The sequence below is a fragment of the Glandiceps talaboti genome, chromosome 12 (genome assembly GCF_964340395.1).
Source record: "Glandiceps talaboti chromosome 12, keGlaTala1.1, whole genome shotgun sequence".
Taxonomy (NCBI): Eukaryota; Metazoa; Hemichordata; class Enteropneusta; family Spengelidae; genus Glandiceps; species Glandiceps talaboti.
In genome coordinates, this window is record NC_135560.1 from 18,699,668 (window position 1) to 18,719,835 (window position 20,168).

The 20,168-nt window shown below is 33.8% G+C and overlaps 1 protein-coding gene across 4 annotated transcripts; it reads right to left on the minus strand.

Moving 5' to 3' along the window:
- Window positions 1-261: 261 nt before the first annotated feature.
- On the minus strand, window positions 262-20,168 carry LOC144443163 (tyrosine-protein kinase CSK-like). 4 transcript variants are annotated; one of them, XM_078132531.1, is made up of 13 exons: window positions 19,824-20,168; window positions 17,785-17,864; window positions 13,052-13,180; window positions 10,532-10,632; window positions 9,679-9,898; window positions 8,681-8,783; window positions 8,078-8,143; window positions 7,655-7,757; window positions 7,042-7,126; window positions 6,703-6,776; window positions 6,162-6,357; window positions 4,915-5,001; window positions 262-4,458 (listed from the first exon to the last, which is right to left on the minus strand). In XM_078132531.1, exons 2-13 carry the CDS (start codon window positions 17,791-17,793, stop codon window positions 4,282-4,284), a joined length of 1,350 nt encoding a protein of 449 aa, XP_077988657.1. In that variant the 5' UTR covers window positions 17,794-17,864; window positions 19,824-20,168; the 3' UTR covers window positions 262-4,281. The 4 variants fall into 4 exon arrangements, with proteins under 4 accessions (XP_077988657.1, XP_077988658.1, XP_077988659.1 ...); XM_078132532.1 differs by lacking the exon at window positions 19,824-20,168 and adding an exon at window positions 19,638-19,779; XM_078132533.1 differs by lacking the exon at window positions 19,824-20,168 and adding an exon at window positions 19,599-19,779.

Here is a 20,168-nt window from a genome sequence, read left to right on the forward strand (position 1 = left end):
TACGCATTCAGGTTCAATTCCAAGAATGACAGCAAATACACATACAACAACAACAACAACAACAACAACAACAACAACAACAACAACAACAACTACCTCACAGAGTAGAGTAGAGCAGAGAAGAGCAGTGAAGAGTTGTATGTGCCAAATTATATTGAATTTGATAAGTGCATTCTACAGATATGGCTTAATAGTAGATGGGCGAGAGAATTACATGAGAATAACGTATTCTGAACACTTACAAATGTGTAGTTTTCAGGATTACTTTATTGTAATTACGGTTATGTAAAAATACCAATGCTTCAAAGTTTCTTGATCACTGCTCTTGATCCACAGCAGTGCAATGACTGTCTGACTGACTGACTGACTGACTTACTGACTGTACTTCTTGTACAGCTACAAGTTGCCTTCATCTCATGACAGACATTTCTGTCTCTATTCTAGAATCTACAATATCTTATAACTATTGATATCTATTACTATTTTAACTCAATATTCAACAAAAATAACCTCCATAAAACTACCAAGTTAAATGTTTCTATAAAGCAAAGAAAATTGTGGCACTGTTTACAGTGCTACAGAGCTGAGATATGGTATTTGAATAGTTACTGAGTATGTCGACCAATTAGCCACAACAAATTGGTTAGTTCTTGTATTTAACTTATATACATTTGTATAGCGCCGTTTTTTGTGCAAAATCCTTTTTCCTCCTTGAGCTTTGCATGTCTGTTAGTCTATCAGTCAGTCAGTTTGTCAGTCTGCCTGCTTGTCAGCAGGTCAGTCAGAAAGTTTGTCACTCACTCAGTCACTGTATGTCTGTCTGTCTGTCTGTCTGTCTGTCTGTCTGTCTGTCTGTCTGTCTGTCTGTCTGTCTGTCTGTCTGTCTGTCTGTCGATCTGTCTGTCATCAGTCAGTCAGTCAGTCTGGCTTTGAATTTATTCTGTTTGCTCATCTCTCGGTCAGTTATCCAGTCTGTTTCATACCAATTTCTCCAGTTCATTGTTGTTGTTTATACAAAAACATCACATAACGATTCTCAAAGAAGGCACAACTTCAAAATACATATAGCATATGTGATCTATATATCAGATCACAGAAACAGTTGTTCAGACATCGCAAACTTTGATTTTTTTACCGAGCAACAGACAAAGTTTCAGTGGCCATATTGAATGTTGTATTCTGGATATTTTGAACACAAAGTTTACAGTACATAGCAAAGGAACTGTGCTGACAGAGTTTTTCAAATGAGAAGAAATGTTGAATATTAAACAAAAGACATAAAAAATGAATAAACTGTTTACAGGTTTTGTACCATCAAAGATAATTTTAAAATGATGAATAATTGAGTTCTATGAATTCTTGATATAACAATGAATACAATCTGGTCAGTTAGAGCCAGCTAACCAATCATTTGGACTAACTATCTAACTCAAAGAAAAGCTGCCTTGAAAACAGTTCAAATATTTAGTTTCCAACATGGCTTCCTTAAAATTGAATAGAAAATGTACCACTTTAGACAAAAAATGTCAAAGAAAATCATAATTCAAAACTTCAATTGTTAGTCTAACATTCTATTTTCTATGTATTTTCTAAATTATGTAAACTTTGTCAAGAAATTGACACATTGTGTGAAGTCTTACTGCATCCGAGTTCGACTGTTGGCTGTTGATATTCTGCTGATAGAGGGCGCACTATGGATCGCTTATCTGCAAACTGAACAGCTAAAACATGACATCAAAATGTAACAAATAAAAAAAACAGTATGCAGAATAAATTCATTGCAAAAAATGACAACACAGCCTCAAGTTACAAGATACACAATACATTGTACACTAATATTGGTAATGAAAATTTGCATTGGGGAAATTCAGAGGTTTTTTTAAACAGACAAATAAATCTGATACAGTGATAGTACACATGTTGTGGGTCTGAAATCTATAGAAGTTTGTCATTATCATTCATAAATACAACCATTGTCAATGAAGTGTTACAAATCAGTGAACAATCTCATAAATACAACCATTGTCAATGAAGTGTTACAAATCAGTGAACAATGTTATAAATAGAACCATTGTCAATGAAGTGTTACAAATCAGTGAACAATGTTATAAATACAACCATTGTCAATGAAGTGTTACAAATCAGTGAACAATGTTATAAATAGAACCATTGTCAATGAAGTGTTACAAACCAGTGAACAATTTGATGACACTCGGAACATTGATTTGAGCAGTTATACAATGTTTTAATGACAGTTATCAGCTTATTATCAAATGTACAAAAAATGTATTCAGTAAATTTTCATAAAACTATCAAAAACTTGTATCATGCTTGTAAGATTTTGTGTGGCCTCAAGAATAGTATATATTTTGAAATTGGATGCAACAAAAGAGCAGACTGCAAAATTTTATATATGCTATAAAGTATAGAGGTCAATAAACTTTTGCTGGTTAACTGAGAAATGTTGATACAGCGTTTTCACAAACCTGGTACATATTGACTCTGCTATGTTGACAATTGTTGTACAGCAGAGTCAGGCTTAAAAATAAATTAACAGTTATCTTCATGGGGGTGATAACACTGAAACTATTCACACCTGGTCACAAATACAATAATTTGATTGGCTGACAGACAGGTGGTTTCATTTCTGCAATCTAACAAATTTACATAACACTCAAAATGTAAAGTAATCTAAATACATAAATGAATACTGAAATGAAATTGTGATCTAGTCACGATATGATTATGTCAAAAATTTACAACGTTGATTGTATGTAGTGTACACTCTAATCAAAATGAAGAAATAACCTCGCTATAAAAATAAGAAACCAAGAATCCCAACAAATATCTCTGATGACTAAATCCTCTACAGTTTGTACCTGTTTTGTTTTGTACTTTAGAATAAACACTACAGGTAGCTTAATACATGATAAAAATTAACTACACTTCTTGAGACATACAAAATTATTGTCAAATTTATTGTACAAAAATATGCATTGGCTTCAAGTATTTGAGCACCTTATAATTACTCAGCTGACTCTCGTTTCCATCATTTTTGTGAAAAATTACATCTGTTTTCCTATCCTATCTACTTCCCAAAGTGTTCCTACAATCTATCATTTCTATTGGGAGGTTTCTTCTCAGGTGGATTTTGCTGGAAGTTTTTGTTTGTTGCCAATACCAACATACAGGTTGCACCAAATTCTCTTTGTACATGATATCATAGCCGCTGCATCTTGATTTTATTTATTTATTTATTGTTTATCTTTTTTTTGGAATATGTACAAACTAAACAATGTCTTATTGATTGCTATAGGAATCATACAAAAGACGCTGGCTAATTCTAAAACTATAGCTTGTCTACATTTGCTTGGCTTATGCTTTTTTCCTTCATGTGCCTATTTTGTTAGGATAATTTGTTTTCAACAAGGGATGTTCACATTTCCACATACCTTCATACCTTAAATTCCAACAAAGCAAGAATCCAGACAATAAAAATTTTGATTCCAGCTGATTCGTAACAAGGAAAAGTTTTAAAGACGTGACAGGCAGTACACTTTTTGCAGCAAGATTACATATACACTCTAAATCTAGCTATAAGGAAATATTTGTCTCAAATTCACTCTTTTCTCTCTGATAATTTCATCATCATCATCTCTCTCCCCCCCCCCCCCCCCCCCCATATGATCAAATGGTTCAATCCCAGTGGTCACATTCTGAATGGAACAGTGAGAGCACTTACTCAGAGGGGAGGAACAAACAAAATGTAGTGATTTTGTTAGAGTTGAGAATAGTTTTGTTTTTTACAGTCTATACATAGCCCTGCCTCCTACCTTTTAATACCTTCTTATTACAGTAACACTAGAGGGCGCTATTTACTGGAAAGATGAATCACTAATATTTTTCTACCCTGTTAACTTTCACTCTATGGCAAGCATATCTCAATGGTATGATGATTTATGACTGCTCTGTCATCTTCAACATGTGAGACATTGCTTTGTATTCTCATTACAATTTTCCTTTATGCATACACATTCAAATACAAAATATATCTTTTCATGTCTGGTGATTTTCATGTATTCAAAACTTTTTCCTGTTACTTGAGTAAGTCGTAAATTAAAGTAATCTTTTCTACATTCATGGAAGAAAGTTGACCACAATAAAAAGGCATTTAAGGTGGTGCATAATGAAATAATTTCTGAATGTACGAGTTCTAAGACTTCACAGACATCGTAGCTGTAATGTCTGTGTGCATTCACTAGCACCCACATTTTGCATATTTTAGACTGTAACAGCACCTATGGTCTGTAATTCTTTAGATAGCTCCTTGAAGGTTGGTCTCAGGTTGGGATCTAAGTCCCAGCATTTTAACATAATCCTGTGGATCTGGTTAGGACATCCTTCAGGGGGCTCCATCCTATAACCTCTTTCTATGTGAGCTGTGACTTCAGTGAGAGGCTGTTGGTAGAAAGTTATCATTTGTTAAAATTGTCTTGTTGCTCTCTGAATAATGTGTGTGTACATGTCAACGTGTATCAGTTTGTATTTGTCTACTTGAATCTGCTGACTGACTAAAGCAATATCTATCTGCCTGTCTGCCTGCCTGTCTGCCTGTCTGTCTGTCTGTCTGTCTGTCTGTCTATCTGTCTGTCTCTGTCTGTGTGTGTGTGTCTGTCTGTGTGTCTGTCTGTCTGTCTGTCTGTCTGACTGACTGTCTGTCTGTCTGGTAATATGCCGGTATTATAATATCGCAATTCTAGGTATTACAATATGAAATTTTGAAGTGTACAGGATAGGTTCTAATACTTAGAATCCTTATCTTGCATCGTAATTTCAACAAAGATCAAACAAATGTACAAAAAGAGAAAATGATATCACAGTTTGAACAATAGCTGAGAAAACATGAAAACTTACCACTCTTGGATAAGGAACTCTACCAAATGAATACAATTCCCACAGAAGGATCCCATAACTCCAAACATCAGATTTGGTGGAAAATTTCTGTAAAACAACAACGGTGTGGAATTATGAAAATTTGCTATTCCATCTACAATTTTAAACAACTTAAAGTGGCCATATGGATTAGAATTGGGTATTTATTTTGAATTATAAATTAACTTTCCTATGTTTTTCTATTCAAAAAACAATATGAAATAACATGTACCAAGTCCATGTTTGTAACTCAATAAATTGCAAAATAGTGTAAAAAGTTTGTTATTTTATGTACCACAAAAAACATTTTACACATTTTTAATGTTTTGCAATTGATTGAGTTACAAACAAGGACTTGGTATATGTTGCTTCACATTGGTTTTTTTTCAAATTGAAGAACATAGTAAAGTTGTTTGATGAATTAAAAATCCAAACGAAATGCCCAATTCTCACCCATATGGCCATACATGAAATTTATATTGGTCACAATAATTACTTTAATAAACACAATTTTATGAGTTTTTACTACCTCTTTAAATGAATTACCATGGAAACAAGTGCAATGACCCCATTGTCAACCTATTATTACTAAGTGCAATTGTTACAGAACATTTTTGCAATATTTGGTGAAACTGACATGACATTCAAAAAAGTGACATATTGTAGTAGTTCTCCTTAAAGTCTACAATATATGAATTCTTACATTGTTAATGTTGATCATTCCATTAATGCAAGGGTCACAATAAAGTTTGTCTGGCCAAGAAATCACATGTAACAATTTTTGTGAGATACACGATGTTTGTTTCATGTTAAAGGGGCACAAGCTGAGCTTATTCTTCTTGGGGGGGAGGGGGGGGGGGAGGTAGAGATTTATGCTATGTATTTGAAAGTCACTCATAGTATTCTACTTACTGAAGATTACTTAACCACCACTTATAATTAACTGAACTCAAACCTGGTATTAAGATGTAACATATAAACGATCCAATGATGCAATTTAACATACATCAAAAAATGTAGAGGAATCCATACCAGGCAGTCTACTGTTCAAACAATGACAGAAGACAATTGTAATGTCACAGAAGACATGCATCAACATTAATGATATACTGGAATAGTTTAATCAAGATTTCATGTTAGTATTTACACTTGAGTAAAAAGTTTATAAACACAGCTTGTGCCACTTTAAGTACATGTGGACTGAACCATTCTCATACGCTATCTCTTACCGCTTGTCTGAGTGCTTCAGGTGCCGTCCACTTGATAGGAACCTTGCCTCCTTCTACAATAAAAGACTCTTCCCTTGCTAAACCAAAATCAGAAACTTTCGCAACACCGTCATCCGAAATGAGGACATTTCTTGCAGCTAGATCTCTGTGAACCAGGTTTTTGTTTTCTAGGTATGTCATTCCTGCACACACATGACTATAACAGATTACAGAAAAGTAGTTTAACATATTTGTCATCATTAAAGACTAGGTTGGATAGAATTCACACACACACAAATGAACAAGTGTATGGATAGGGGTCATGAGTGATTTGGGGTGGCTTCAGTTGATCAATTTTGTTCACTAGAATATGAACTTTGCAATGGTACTAGCATGCAAAGCCATCTCTGTTGTAATGTTTGAAACCAATGGAGTTGCATGCGAACATTTATCTGGCATTCTATAAGCTGGGCTTTGCTTATGTTATTGTAGGTGGGGAAGTCATTGATAGAGGGCGCTGTGCACAACCAACATCAGCTCATTCTATAAACTTTGTATTTACCTTGCAAAGAGTAGTTGATCTTTTTTGGTGATAACGGCTCTTCCTCTTGTCCTTAGGTAATCAACCATACAACCCTGTTGACAAAAATCATTGTCCTCATTATTAAGACTGAACAATTCACTATCACTAACCTTCTCTTATCAAAGTTTTGAGTTACTTGTGAAATGTTGAAGTTTATCAAACAGATGATGTCGAAACATCAGGAATTTGAAAATAATGAAATTATAACAAATTCACTACATTAATATACTAATTCAGAGCAATGAGTTTCAGATTCTGTTGTCAGACCATCGACTGAGTTCTAATAGTGCAAAGGAGAGAGTTGTAAAAGTCTATTACCTTTCCTAAAAATTCTAGTACAATATAAATAGGATCTCCTAAAACCACTCCCAGTAACTGAACTAGATTGGGATGCTTGAAGGACCTGTAAATAAATCATAAAATCAAGGTCACATTAACATCTAGTGCTTCTTTGAAACTAGAAAACAGTCTAGAGATGACTCTCCATTATCACCATTTCCATGTAAGACCAACATTTCCATATAAGGCATTTATCACCATTTCCATGTAAGGCCAACATATCCATATAAGGCCAACACTGCCATAAGGCCAACATTTCCATATAAGGCATTTATCACCATTTCCATGTAAGGCCAACATATCCATATAAGGCCAACATTTCCATATAAGGCATTTATCACCATTTCCATGTAAGGCCAATATTTCCATACAAGGCAAATATAATACAACAATTGTGCTGTGTTTGGCGAATATTTAGTATTTACACGAAAGTGTCAGTATATTATCACCACTTCCATATAAGGCCATATATCAGTCATAATGTGATAGGCTAGTAAAACTACGTTGATGAATATCCAGATATTCACAAGAAAGTGTAAATGTGTATGTGGCTATAAAAAATAGACACTGTGGGATAATCAAATTGACTTACGTCATGACTTGTGCTTCTGCTAAAAACTTCTGTGCTGTACTGATGTTTTCTTTGAGTGACTTGACAGCCACTTTAGTACCACGATAGTCAGCTTCTAATACATCTATAAATAAGGTGTGAAACGAATGAAAAAATGTTGATAAAATGACATTTGTTTAGCATACAATTTTAAAAAGTGTCATCATATCACATCTATGTGCAGTGTAGTAAATAGTAAATATCACATTTTGGTAGAATTTTAAAATCATCTGATAATCAAGGTAAAATCACAAATTTATAAAATTTTGTATTGGCTTTTAAAGCGTATACCTTCAACTCAGATGTATGCTTACATACTGTTTCCTTGGAATTATGACAGCAATTACGAATGATTATGATTATGAATGTGTGACATTCAAAAATTCAAATGTAAAATTTACTCACCTCCAAAGTTTCCTCGGCCTATAGTCCGACCTAAATTTAGTTCTGCTTTGTTAATAGACCATCCCGCTGAAAGTAATCAAAGTCAACAATCAAAGTCAATAAACTTCTATTTTTCTATTAAATCTTGGTTTTAAACCATTTTAGAATCACTCATGTACATAAAAAAACTCCCTCTGACAATTCGTAGAGTTTACTAAAACTTGACACGACTCAACATTTAGAGTAGACACAAAGTGAACTACAAGTAGTAAACATCACAACTTGGACGAGTGCCAACTGTTCATTACCACTATTTTAGACCACTTATTTTGATGTCTAGACCAATCAGATCTCTTGATTTGCACCATCAATATACTGGTACATGTATAATATACTAAAGAATATAGGTAAGAAACAGGGACAAACACAAATAGCACAATTCAGACAAGGTCATCCCTTTGTAAAGATGAATTTTGCTTCCATCACAATCCAAAACACAATGACCCCATTGTCCAAAATTATCAAAACAGGGTGACCATCCACCCCCCCCCCCATCCCCCCCCCCCCCCCCCCCCATCAATCAATTGGAATATATATGAAAGATAAATCAGTAGCCATACTCACCATCTTCAAAAGCTCTAGCTGCAACACTGTATTCAAGTCCACCTTGTTTTGGCAAGGCTTTCTCTAATTTTGTAACAAGTCCATCAGCATCATTTTCATAATGCTGCAAAAATAGCAAAAAACGGAAGAGTGAAAATGCATAAATGTCAACAATGTATATTAGTTTTATTAACTTAGTCAAGTATAGCTCAAATGGTCATTAGCTACAACTAGTATATGCAAACACTGCCTGTGTTCCTGCATTCAAACTGGAACTGTTATTTCTTCCACAACACTGCAAAATAATGTGCCTATTGACAGTGTATTTTGGACGATGCCATAAAAGGGGCTGTGGTTTGCAATGACGGTGTTCCTGTCACATTTTATTTCAATTTGCTACCAAAATACCTATACATGTACTTGCCAAGTCTTCAAACTTGCATAAAAGTACACATTAGGTTTCAAATTACATGTATCAAACCTGATACATTTTGTACACTATATGTAGACAATCTTTGGTATATGTATAAAATACACAATACAAATTCAACATGATGATTTGAACTAGTTGCAAAGCAAGTGTCAAATTTTCAACAATTTTTCTTTATCATCATCATTACCACTTATAAGTTGATAAAAGTGAACTGAAACCTTAAGTTATACAGACATTATAGTTTTTAGAACACCTGGAGAACTCTTGATGGATTTTATCTGATTCAATGATATATTTTTTATTCCTTAAAACTATTATAGGTAATGAGTAATTGTGTAAGAATCAATGATCTGTTTGCTTTTAGCTTGAAAGAGTTTCGTACATTTTGGTAAGTGGGGGCATGTACGATACTTTTCATCACAAAAAAAATGATAAAATAAAGTAAAATTCTGATAAAATTTCAAATCCTTCCCCTTCAGTCAAGAGAAACAGAATTAGAAGAATGAAACCTCCAAAATGCAAAATCAAACCAACAACATTAAGATATTTTGTGATAAAAAAAAAGCAAATAACAATATCAACTTACTTCAACTAATTGTGTTAACGTTTCAAAAAATTCCTCCTCGTCAATAGTCATCTTGTTATGTTTATAAATGATTCTGTAATGTTCCACTTTGTTCCCAAAACAAACACATAATGTATAATCTCCTTTGAAATTTGTACTTTCTCGAACTAAAAATAAACCATCTTCCTTAGGAGTCAGTAACTTTTCTGCTTGATCTCTTGTAATATTACCATGGAACCATCTAAAAAAAACACACACATAAAAACATAGAATGTTAAAGTTGAAACAGTCTAGTTAAATGACAGGGCAAGGCAAGACAAGGCAAGGCAAGGCAAGACAATAATATCCAAATAGGAAATTTGACATGTTTGCACTATAACATATACTTCAAATAATTATGACAAATACAATATACATGGCATGCAACAGACAACAAACACAGCGCTAATGACATTGTAGCACAACTGTATAGTTTATGTTATTTTAAAAATGATCATCCACTTGCCTAACCATTGATGTTGTTATTTTTGCAATATATGTATCATCAATTTGCTGTTGCTATGAGCATAGTCAAGTTACTAGGCATGTGTATGTTCATTTGTATGTTCTTCCATTTGCCTATCCAACACTGTTGTTACCTTTGCTATATACATCATCATTTGGTGGCTGCTATGGGTGTGGTCTTGTTGCTAGGCATGTGTGTTCACTTTTAGATGTTAATCCACGTGCATAACCATTCCTTTCAAGCTTGAAAGTGTTATTCACCAGAATATTATCAAGCCAGTCTGTCAAGTCAGATATCTGTAGACTAGACGGAGCACACACAGACAAACACCAACAAGCTTAAAAGTTGCTATAGAGCATAAGTACTTACGGCATGGCACTAATTTTCACATTTTCTCTTTTCTGAACATAATTTTTTGGTATCAGGCCTTCTTTCCTGGCTCTGTTTCTTGCTTTGTACCAATTGGGATCCTACAAGGAAGACAAGATGAGATATAAACATTTTAATATGGAAAATATCACATTATGGAGTCTTGTTTTTACTGGAACAGTGGAATCCTTCACCAGCACTTTGGTATCTTAGCACTATCTACACCTACAGTATACCTATACATGTATGGAGAATATATTGTTCATAGTTCCAAGAATCACTACGATAGTACAATAGATTTACTTTGGAATGATAAATTGAAAATGGATGCGACTTTTCGATCCGTCTACTACAGACCTTGATTACATAATGATTATACATGTAGACTTAGTTTAGTGTTAAGGCAGCAAGAAACCAGAGTGCTGGTGTTATTAGTCCTAGCTACATGTATCTATAGTATTCAGAAGTTAATGTTTTGTCAGATTTACATGCACAAAAACACTTTTTGTAAGGTATACTCTCCAAGTTTATACAGACATTGAGAACTAAATTGCACTTGTACTCATAATTATTTCTGTGACACTCATTTGTTATTATTTCTTTGGCGTTGGATTTTTTATATTTCTTTGTATATATTGTTGTGTCAGTGCAGTAAGGTCATTTCTGCCTATACTATTGCAAAGCAGATATGACCTTACTGCACTGACGTGACAATATTTATATTTAAATATATAACTTTCAACAATTCTTCCAGTAATCATTCAAAATAAATCACTCTTATCCATGTACAATAGGATTAAAACTTTGACCTCTACATGACCTATGTCAGGTGACTGCTGCATGTCCATGTGATGTGGTACATAGTGAATTTATAGCAAATACTAGTATAACCAAGAGTGTTGAGAATGTTTAAACATTCCAACATACTACAATAGCAACTATTGTTTTGGTAGGCCCTAAGGGGTAACACAGGTATGTATGTTGGGCAGTATTGGGTTGTAAGATACTAATACTGTCAATGGCAAAAAATAACTTAATGTTTAATGTTCAAAACATATTTATCTAGCAATAAATCTGCCTCATGTCTTATGCATAATTGTATACTGTATAATAATACTATTATGTCCCATGGAGAAGGAATATCTTCAGCAATATGCCAAGAATGTATGGCTTGACTTTTGACCTGATTTTCTACCATGTAAGTTGTTGAAAAGCAGCAATGAATTTTTGACCTTGAAGAGACATAATGGGCAGGTGGTACTATTTTACTTTTAAATGACCTTGACATTCAGGGTATTGGTAATTTGCTTTAAATGCCATTCCAGATCTTCAAGATTGCATTGTCTATCAAAAATTTACTGTACAAAGCCATTCCATCACTTTCTACTCTTATTTCCCCATTTCTGCTTCTGGGCTTCCTTAACCTTAACAAAGACACTATACATACATATACATAGTTTACCACACCTTGCATGGTTCAATGCACGACACAAGATATCATCACGTACTGTTATTCCAAATTACTGAACATACGACTTTACACAACATACAAAAATTACAAAAGAATAAAATTCTGTCTTTTAATTCTCACCTTATGTACTCGTACATAAAACTTAATTTTCTGAGTTTTGTGAGGGTGACAAATAGATAAAACGTATCTAAGTTCCAAGGGCTTCAAGTAGGGGTTCTTTTCTTAAGATAAATATTTGTAAAGGACACTATATTTTACATAATGCCATATGTTGTCCTTGTTTTGTGTTACGTTGTATTGATTGTAAAACCTGCTATTACTAGCTAAATATTTAGGTTACTTGTCTTGTTCAAACTGAAGTCAATCGATTTTAAAGGCTATTCATCCTGACTAAATCTCATCCTGTTTATTTGAACCCTGCCTGAATAATATCATTGAAGCGTGACATCATACGACTGGAATATAACGATTTCCTTCTTTCAGGGATATAAATCCTGCCTTTCAAAGCAGAAATAGGAGGAAATGTAGAAATGAACAGAAAGCAGCAGCGTGTCAAAACACTTTCCATACTTCTATTTTTAAACTAAAATTCATTTCCTGGTAGAAGTATGTCTGGGATACTTATGAGTTATTTATGTTTTCAAAGAGGAAGCAACACCACTGAATTATGTGTATGAAAGCATAATTAGACAACTATTCTAATTCTTGAATTTTCTTCAAGTGATATGCAGATGAACACACAGATTGTCCATCTTAACTGAACATGGTCATCTGCGTATCATTTCATTCACTTGATGATATGCGTCTACATGCTGGCTGAAGAACAAGCTGATTGGGCAACTGTGCCTGGAGATTTTCAAACCGAATTATCAGTTTTTAGCAATTCTAGTTACAAGCAGAAGTATGGGAGTTTAACAGAATATATCGTAGGCACCGTAAACAGACCATCTAATACGAGAAACTTACAATTCTTTAGATTTTCAATTCTTTAGATTTTGATTCTAAGAGGGTTATAAAACTTTAGATGGTAAAAAGTGTAGAAACTTTACCCTTGTTGGTTTAAGAATAGTTAACACATCTCCTTTTTTAAATGGCAAGTCTTGGGGTGTGCTTCCCTTGAAGTCATACTTGGCGATACATTCGGTACCATCTGGCCATACATCGTCAAGTGAGTTGTTCTGAAATAAAATACAGGGTATGGATGCATTAGTAGATACTTACATGCTGATGGTGGAACAACTCATTAGTACCAAATCATGTAAAGTGTATAAAATATTATCTTTAGGAACGCAAACTGTCATTTGATCAATTCACACACAAATAAAAATAGCACCAATGGTATTGTAGCACAACTGTACAGTTTTTAAAAATTTTACCCTCATGCTGATCCATGCTAGGTATAGGTGTTCATTTTCTGAAGGATTATCCAGTAGCCTATCCAACCCTGTTGTTACCTTTGCAATATATATGATCATTTGGCTGTTGCTATGGGCGTGGTCATGTTGCTAGATATTTGCATACATATTTTGAATGTTCATTCTTATCAGAACCTTGTCAGTTCAGTTGTGCTAAAAATCGTTTTAATTATGCAAGAGAAATTCTGGAAATTCATTTACCTTTCTTCTCTCATATTTTTTATAAAAAACAAAATTATTTGTTTACAATTTGAACTTTTTGGCAATTGATACACAATGTAGTTGATGACTGACACACACACACACACACACACACACACACACACACACACACACACACACACACACACACACACACACACACACACACACACGAACAAGCTAATGTAGAACTATGGACCACCTGTGTATGACATTACAAGTCTAGTACTTGTTAGTCTAACACTCTTCCAGGCCAAATATATTAATTTCCAGTTAAAAATATAAATTAAACCAGTCCATAATCAAACTCCCTAACTTGAATATAATTGTGTATTTATTATACATTTGGTCCACTGTTCTACGGTTTTAAGCTTGTCAACCAGGTTTATACTAGGGAGTGTACCCGTACCTACACCTATCCCTAACCTAACCCTAACTTGAATGCAATTTATTGTGTATTTATTGTATGGCTGGTCCAATGTCCTACTTTCTTTAACAGGAGCACTGTAGGCAGTGTACAACTGTATGTAAATCGTGATTTGGTGCTAAGCCTCCTGGTAACAATAGATAGAGATTTATTTACTTGACAGGTGAACAAAGAATATGTCACATACATTACAATGACAGTGTTTTTGTTCAAGGCTGTAAGTAGATAAATCCTACCCAACTTCCTCCTACTCTCTACAAGAGCTCCTTCACAAAATTAACTTTTCATTTACAGGCAAAATTTTAAATTTCACCAAATTTCGTTCTATGGACTATTACAACCCTATGAATAACACCATCTAACCCTGCACAATGGATATATGGGTTTATACTAACCCATACTATTACACAGATTGCAAGTCTGGAATTTTGGTATGCAAATACTGATCCATTGAAGAACAAACACTGTTATAACCTTGCATATAAAAAAGTTTGCATAATCAATCACTTGGCTGATATACTGGTCCTATAATACTACTGCAACAATTTGGACAGCTTTTATGTTTGTAGATGATATTGGCAACATGTCAATACTAAAACAATCTATCGAGACAGAAGTAAGGTGGATGTTACATACATGTATCATATATGTCAACCTACCTGTAGATGTGAGGAAGCCAGTGTTATTTCAGCACTGGTATTTCAATTTTTTAATTTCACTCACTCTCACCATGAAGGTGAAAGGCTAGAGTGATCGAAGAAGGTGCAAGTGAACAAAATTCAAAATTTTGAAATGTCAGCACTGAAATATCGTCAGCCACCTTCACATCTACAGGTACCGTAGGCTACACAGTAGTCTGGGTGCCAACGTGGTCTCTAATAAACCACTAATATTTGGTCTCTAAGTGGAGGTGTAAATCGTAACGATTCCTATAGGGACTAGACTAGCTACATTGGAGTTTACCTAAGCGGGTTTAACCATGAGACTGTGTACTAATGCAGAAACTCGACTATCTGGCTATAAGTGTTATTCTGACAAAATGAGCCAGAGAGTTAATATGTCTGGGCTGTGTGTGTACAATAATGTTATGTGTATGCCAGATGTAATACAACTTCGTGAGAGGGAAGTATTTCATTGCTTTTGAAACAGAAACACATATCATAAATATTCTACCATAAATATTATGTAAGTGTTGACTTATTAAGTTATTTTAGGTTAAACTTTAATTTAAGAAGCAGCAAAGAGTTGGTAATAAATTTGGAAAACTGGTAGGTGTACAATAAATGTCTACCCTGGCTGTCCTAACTCAATAAAACATTGTTTAGTCTATTCTCAATCCGTATAGCAAAATACACATTTTCAAAATTCTCTTAAAACAAAATAAATAAAAGAATACTTCCTCCTACAGAGGGACATCTTATAAAACTTTCTTATATTTCTTAAGTACATTATTGTGTGTATATTTTATAATTACAGATGTATATATTTTTCTAGTCTAGTCCCAATATGGTACCATTTATTTACACCTGCATGTTGGCATCCAGACTAAGATTTTTCTATAGTTTTGCTCTTTTAGCTTTTGATAAAATGAGTGACATAAGGGGCCTCATCAGTGTGAGTCACGACAAATAGTGAAAGTCCTTATGTCTCAAGTAGTTTCTGAATGAGGAAGAAAAATATAATTATACCTGCCTAGACTGAAGGGAAAACATTTTGGAAGTTTTAACTCATATGAAGGAGGCTTATCCCAGCCTCTCTATCATTCAATAATTATCTCTACTGCTGAACAAGTGATATAAACACAGTCATGATGTAGATCAACAAAAATAAATCCTATAGTAGTATTTTCTGTTTGAATGTATACAATTTGGTTTGTGCATGGTGTAAGATAATAAATCCTATATTTTCTGTTTGAATGTATACAACCTGGCTTGTCCATGGTTTGGGGAAATAAATCCTTTATTTTCTGTTACAACTTGGCTCACAAATCATCAATATAGTTATGTATGATTGTAACAAGTTAATGACAATCATATAAAATATGACAACCACATAAAAAAAAACCACATCATAACAGTTACATAAAATTGGCAATAAAAATTTGATGTGAGCCTCATGACATATGTAGTTGTAAGGTTACATGACTTGGTACTATAAAGGCCAGACTTTAATTTCTATTCAGCAACAGGAAAAACATTGGCAGGTAATCATCATAAAATGTTGAATAAATAACATGTAGTTATAAATGAAATTAGCACTTCAAAGAATTGTGATAAATTTTATCTATTCCCTCACAGTCTGCATTGACCTGACCTCGTAAGAGGTCAAACACTTCAGAAGATGTCAAAGATCAAAGGTCAGACACTGAAATTTAGTTTTCTGATAGAAATGGTAATTAATGAATTCAGAAGTGAAACCTGACAAAGCTGTGCAAATACCTTCGGCTACTGTATTGTAATAACATGCATAATGGAATATAGTAATTTGCACTAGTACATGCAATTCATTTTCAGATATTTTTTTGTCGGATCAATTTTATTTTAAGTGAACACACAATGTTTTATGTATTTTTGTCTTCCTACATATTAATTCATGCATCAAATCAATTTGTTATGTTTTTTCAGCATTCAGAATCACTAGTCATTCCACTAGAGGAAATTACACAAAGTTATTACATACACGGTCTTAAAATGTTTGCATTCTCACGATGTTTCAATAAAAAGAGAAATGCAATAAAACTTAAACATCTTTCAGTTTCCAATGACCTCGATGAACAATCAGATTTGTGAAATTTATTTCAACAGTGAAAAATTTTTTAGCTAATTTATTGTCAAAACATTCACCATCTGAATAATGAGTCAATAGTATCATGTGATTTATTTCAGTAAGTGCAGTGAAATTTTTTATCTCAAAAATTATGGCTGGCTTGACAAATTCTCAGTCTTCCTGCTATCAAGTTGCTCTCTAATTCTCAGTTTTAACATTTCTAAAGTTTCTACTTAGTCAAGATGTCCTGTAAAATTCTGCTCTATTTTTTAGTGAACACACAATGATCAACTCAAGCTACATTAAAAGTAACTGCAACAGTAATATTAATTTTTAATGTAACAAGTGATAACATCTCCAAATAACATTAAGTGTTCTTTCAAAATTAGAGTGAAAACATTATATAACATGAGCTGTATTACAGCTGTTTAGTTTGTATGTGATATGTCTAATTATTAGTTTAGAATTTAAATATATACTAATTAGTTTCTAATTGATATGATTTCATAAAATTAATCATTCATATATATATATATATTATATATATTATATATATAATACACACACACACACACACACACACACACACACACACACACACACACACACACACACACACACACACATCTTCCTAATGCTGTCTCATTAGCATAATAGAACTGTCATTATTTGCAGTCTACACACACTAGATTTGTGAAGTGATATGGTTCTTTTAAAATCTAAAAACTATATGAGTATTTTTTAAATAGGGGAAATGAACTGACTGGTCAATTATATCTATTCATAAAAAGTACACAAATAAACTAATAAATCAATGAGAAAACATAAATACACAAAGCTGTCAAAATTCTTCCAAAGAAAAAAACAACATAAAATTCTGGAATCATTCTGAAAGTGTAAAGCAAGCGATTGAAATCACGCATAGAAATTGATATGACAAGAGGAAATAGAACAAGGATTTAACAAAACTTACCGTAGTCATTTTATATCGTTTTGTTAGACACTGACAAGATTATAGGAGACACTACTAATCTCACAAGATATTACAAACACCTGTGAATATATAAAGAGATTTGATCAAACAATTATTTATGATGTCACTAGAAGATACTTGTTTCCATAGCAACAGGAAGAGATGGATTAATCATTAGGTTCTCTTAGTCACTAATTTATGGATAAAGTACATCAGCGATATCTTATGTATTAATAATTTACTGTGGAGTATAACTTCCTATGTTGCCATGACAATAAAATGAGGATACATCTCATGAAATTGATAACTCTTGCCATAATCTATTTATTATTTTACACTTATGGTCTTTAATAAAATCAAAGTAATGTTCAGTTTATATGCTTCATGTATGAAGAGTTTATGCAATTTTTGTGTATTGTACCACATGCACAATGTTGCATTGTATAATTGACAAGTGTATTGCATTGTACATTACTGGTATAACATGTACAAGATGTATCATACAATGCTTGAGTGACAACTGTATTGTACTGTAGTGTACTATATGTACAAGTTGCATTGTACAAATTACAATGCTTGAATGACAACTGTATTGTAGTGTACTATACATACAAGTTGCATTGTACAAATTACAATGCTTGAGTAACAACTGTATTGTAGTGTACTATATGTACAAGTTGCATTGTACAAATCACAATGCTTGAGTGACAACTGTATAGAGTTAAAACTGTTAAACACATGACAAAAAGTATTGGTTATTATGGTATTTTAATCACTGTTACAATAACAGTAGTTGTTTTTGCAAAGAAACTATCATGAACACTGTCCTATTTCCAAATTCAATCCCACGATCACAGTTCATGGTGCTGCTTGGCAGTCTGTGCCTGAACACGTAATGATAAGCGCTGTCCAACATCCGAGACACTTCTTTTCTCCAGATACATTTCATATTTTTGTTTTTAAAATCATCCAAATTTCATGGAAAATGTCATCTAGCTTGAACTGAGCACTGGGCGAAAACTTGTTCTAATGAGATATTTATAGATTTAAGTGACAGTCAGATGATATCTTTAGTGATTTTGTAGCATTTGCTTGTACTTCGCTTAGATGACAACACTGACAACTGCAGCAGTGCTGTGAGATGCGCAACTTTGTGGTCATCGATATCAGTGCTCTCAAAACCAACACAACAAAACAAATGTTAAATCGAAGCTTTAGTATCACTTCATCATTCATGTGAATGCTTGAGCTTGACAATATCACAAGTCTTGAGAAGAAAGTGTTGATGCTCGTGAACGAGTTGATATTTGTCCAAAACTGTCCGAAATCTGTAACAGTGATGGAATTGTATTACATGTACAAAATTGTACCATATCATACTTGAATGAAGTTGGTATAGTTCACTGATGAATGTTACATGTGCATCATGTCTACAGGCATTACACACACAGTGCATACAATACATTGCTAGTAATAATATCACATGATAGAACTTAGAAGTCATTTCATATAACACCTTGAAATAAAATGAACACACTATGTGAATTTAGTTGTAATTGAATATGAAAGTCCTTGTCTAGACGGAGAGGAGATTGTGTGATTGCGAAAAAACACATGCATAAACACACTAACGGAAAATTGGGAAGTGCTACGGACGTGATAGAAAGCAAACAGGCGAGTTGCTGGCATGTATACCCGGAAGTAACACGTTCTTTTTTATCGTCTAACACAGGTATCAGGAATGGTTCACCAAATCAAATAACCTACCCTTGGTATTTTAGTAGCATTTGAGCAAATATCAATAAGTGTAATACATGCAATTACCAGTCCCGAATGTTGCGACGTACACCCACCTCGACAGGTATAAACACTCAGTGACGACGCCCCAGCAGTGTCTTGTACGAAACCGGAAGTTATGGGGTTTTCCAGAAGGAGCGCTGCGCTGCACTGATCCGCAAGGGCTTCTTTCAATCTTTGTGCTTTAACCCTGTCTGAAAATAAAGGGTCTCCACTTTAAGACCAAACTAGGAATTACTTACCAAAACTGCAAGTTTACTCTTGTATATCACCCGAATTTCACGAATGAACAGATATAAATCACAGCCTTGCTAATTTCTACGAAGCCACCTGCGGTTCCGCGACACCGTGTTCATCAACCAGGAAGTGAACACATGAAAAAAACAGAAGCGATGCTTTCGACCACCACACACCTTGAGATTATTGTTTACCGGTCAAACTCGTCATAAATGTCGTAGCGATCGTAGAGCAATGAACGGAGCACTTGGAGTTACTATAAACGTTGCTTTATGGTATAAAGGCATATATGTATCACGGGGGCCGACTGCCAGCAGCGAGCGATGCTACTACAATCACAGGTCAGCCAT

Excerpts from the sequence above, each read along its gene's own strand:
- LOC144443163 (XM_078132531.1), bottom strand. Across the intron at positions 6,777-7,041 it reads TACTAGAATTTTTAGGAAAG|GGTTGTATGGTTGATTACCT; the intron begins GTAATAGACTTT and ends TTTTGTCAACAG. Across the intron at positions 5,002-6,161 it reads CTGAAGCACTCAGACAAGCG|AAATTTTCCACCAAATCTGA; the intron begins GTAAGAGATAGC and ends GTTGTTTTACAG.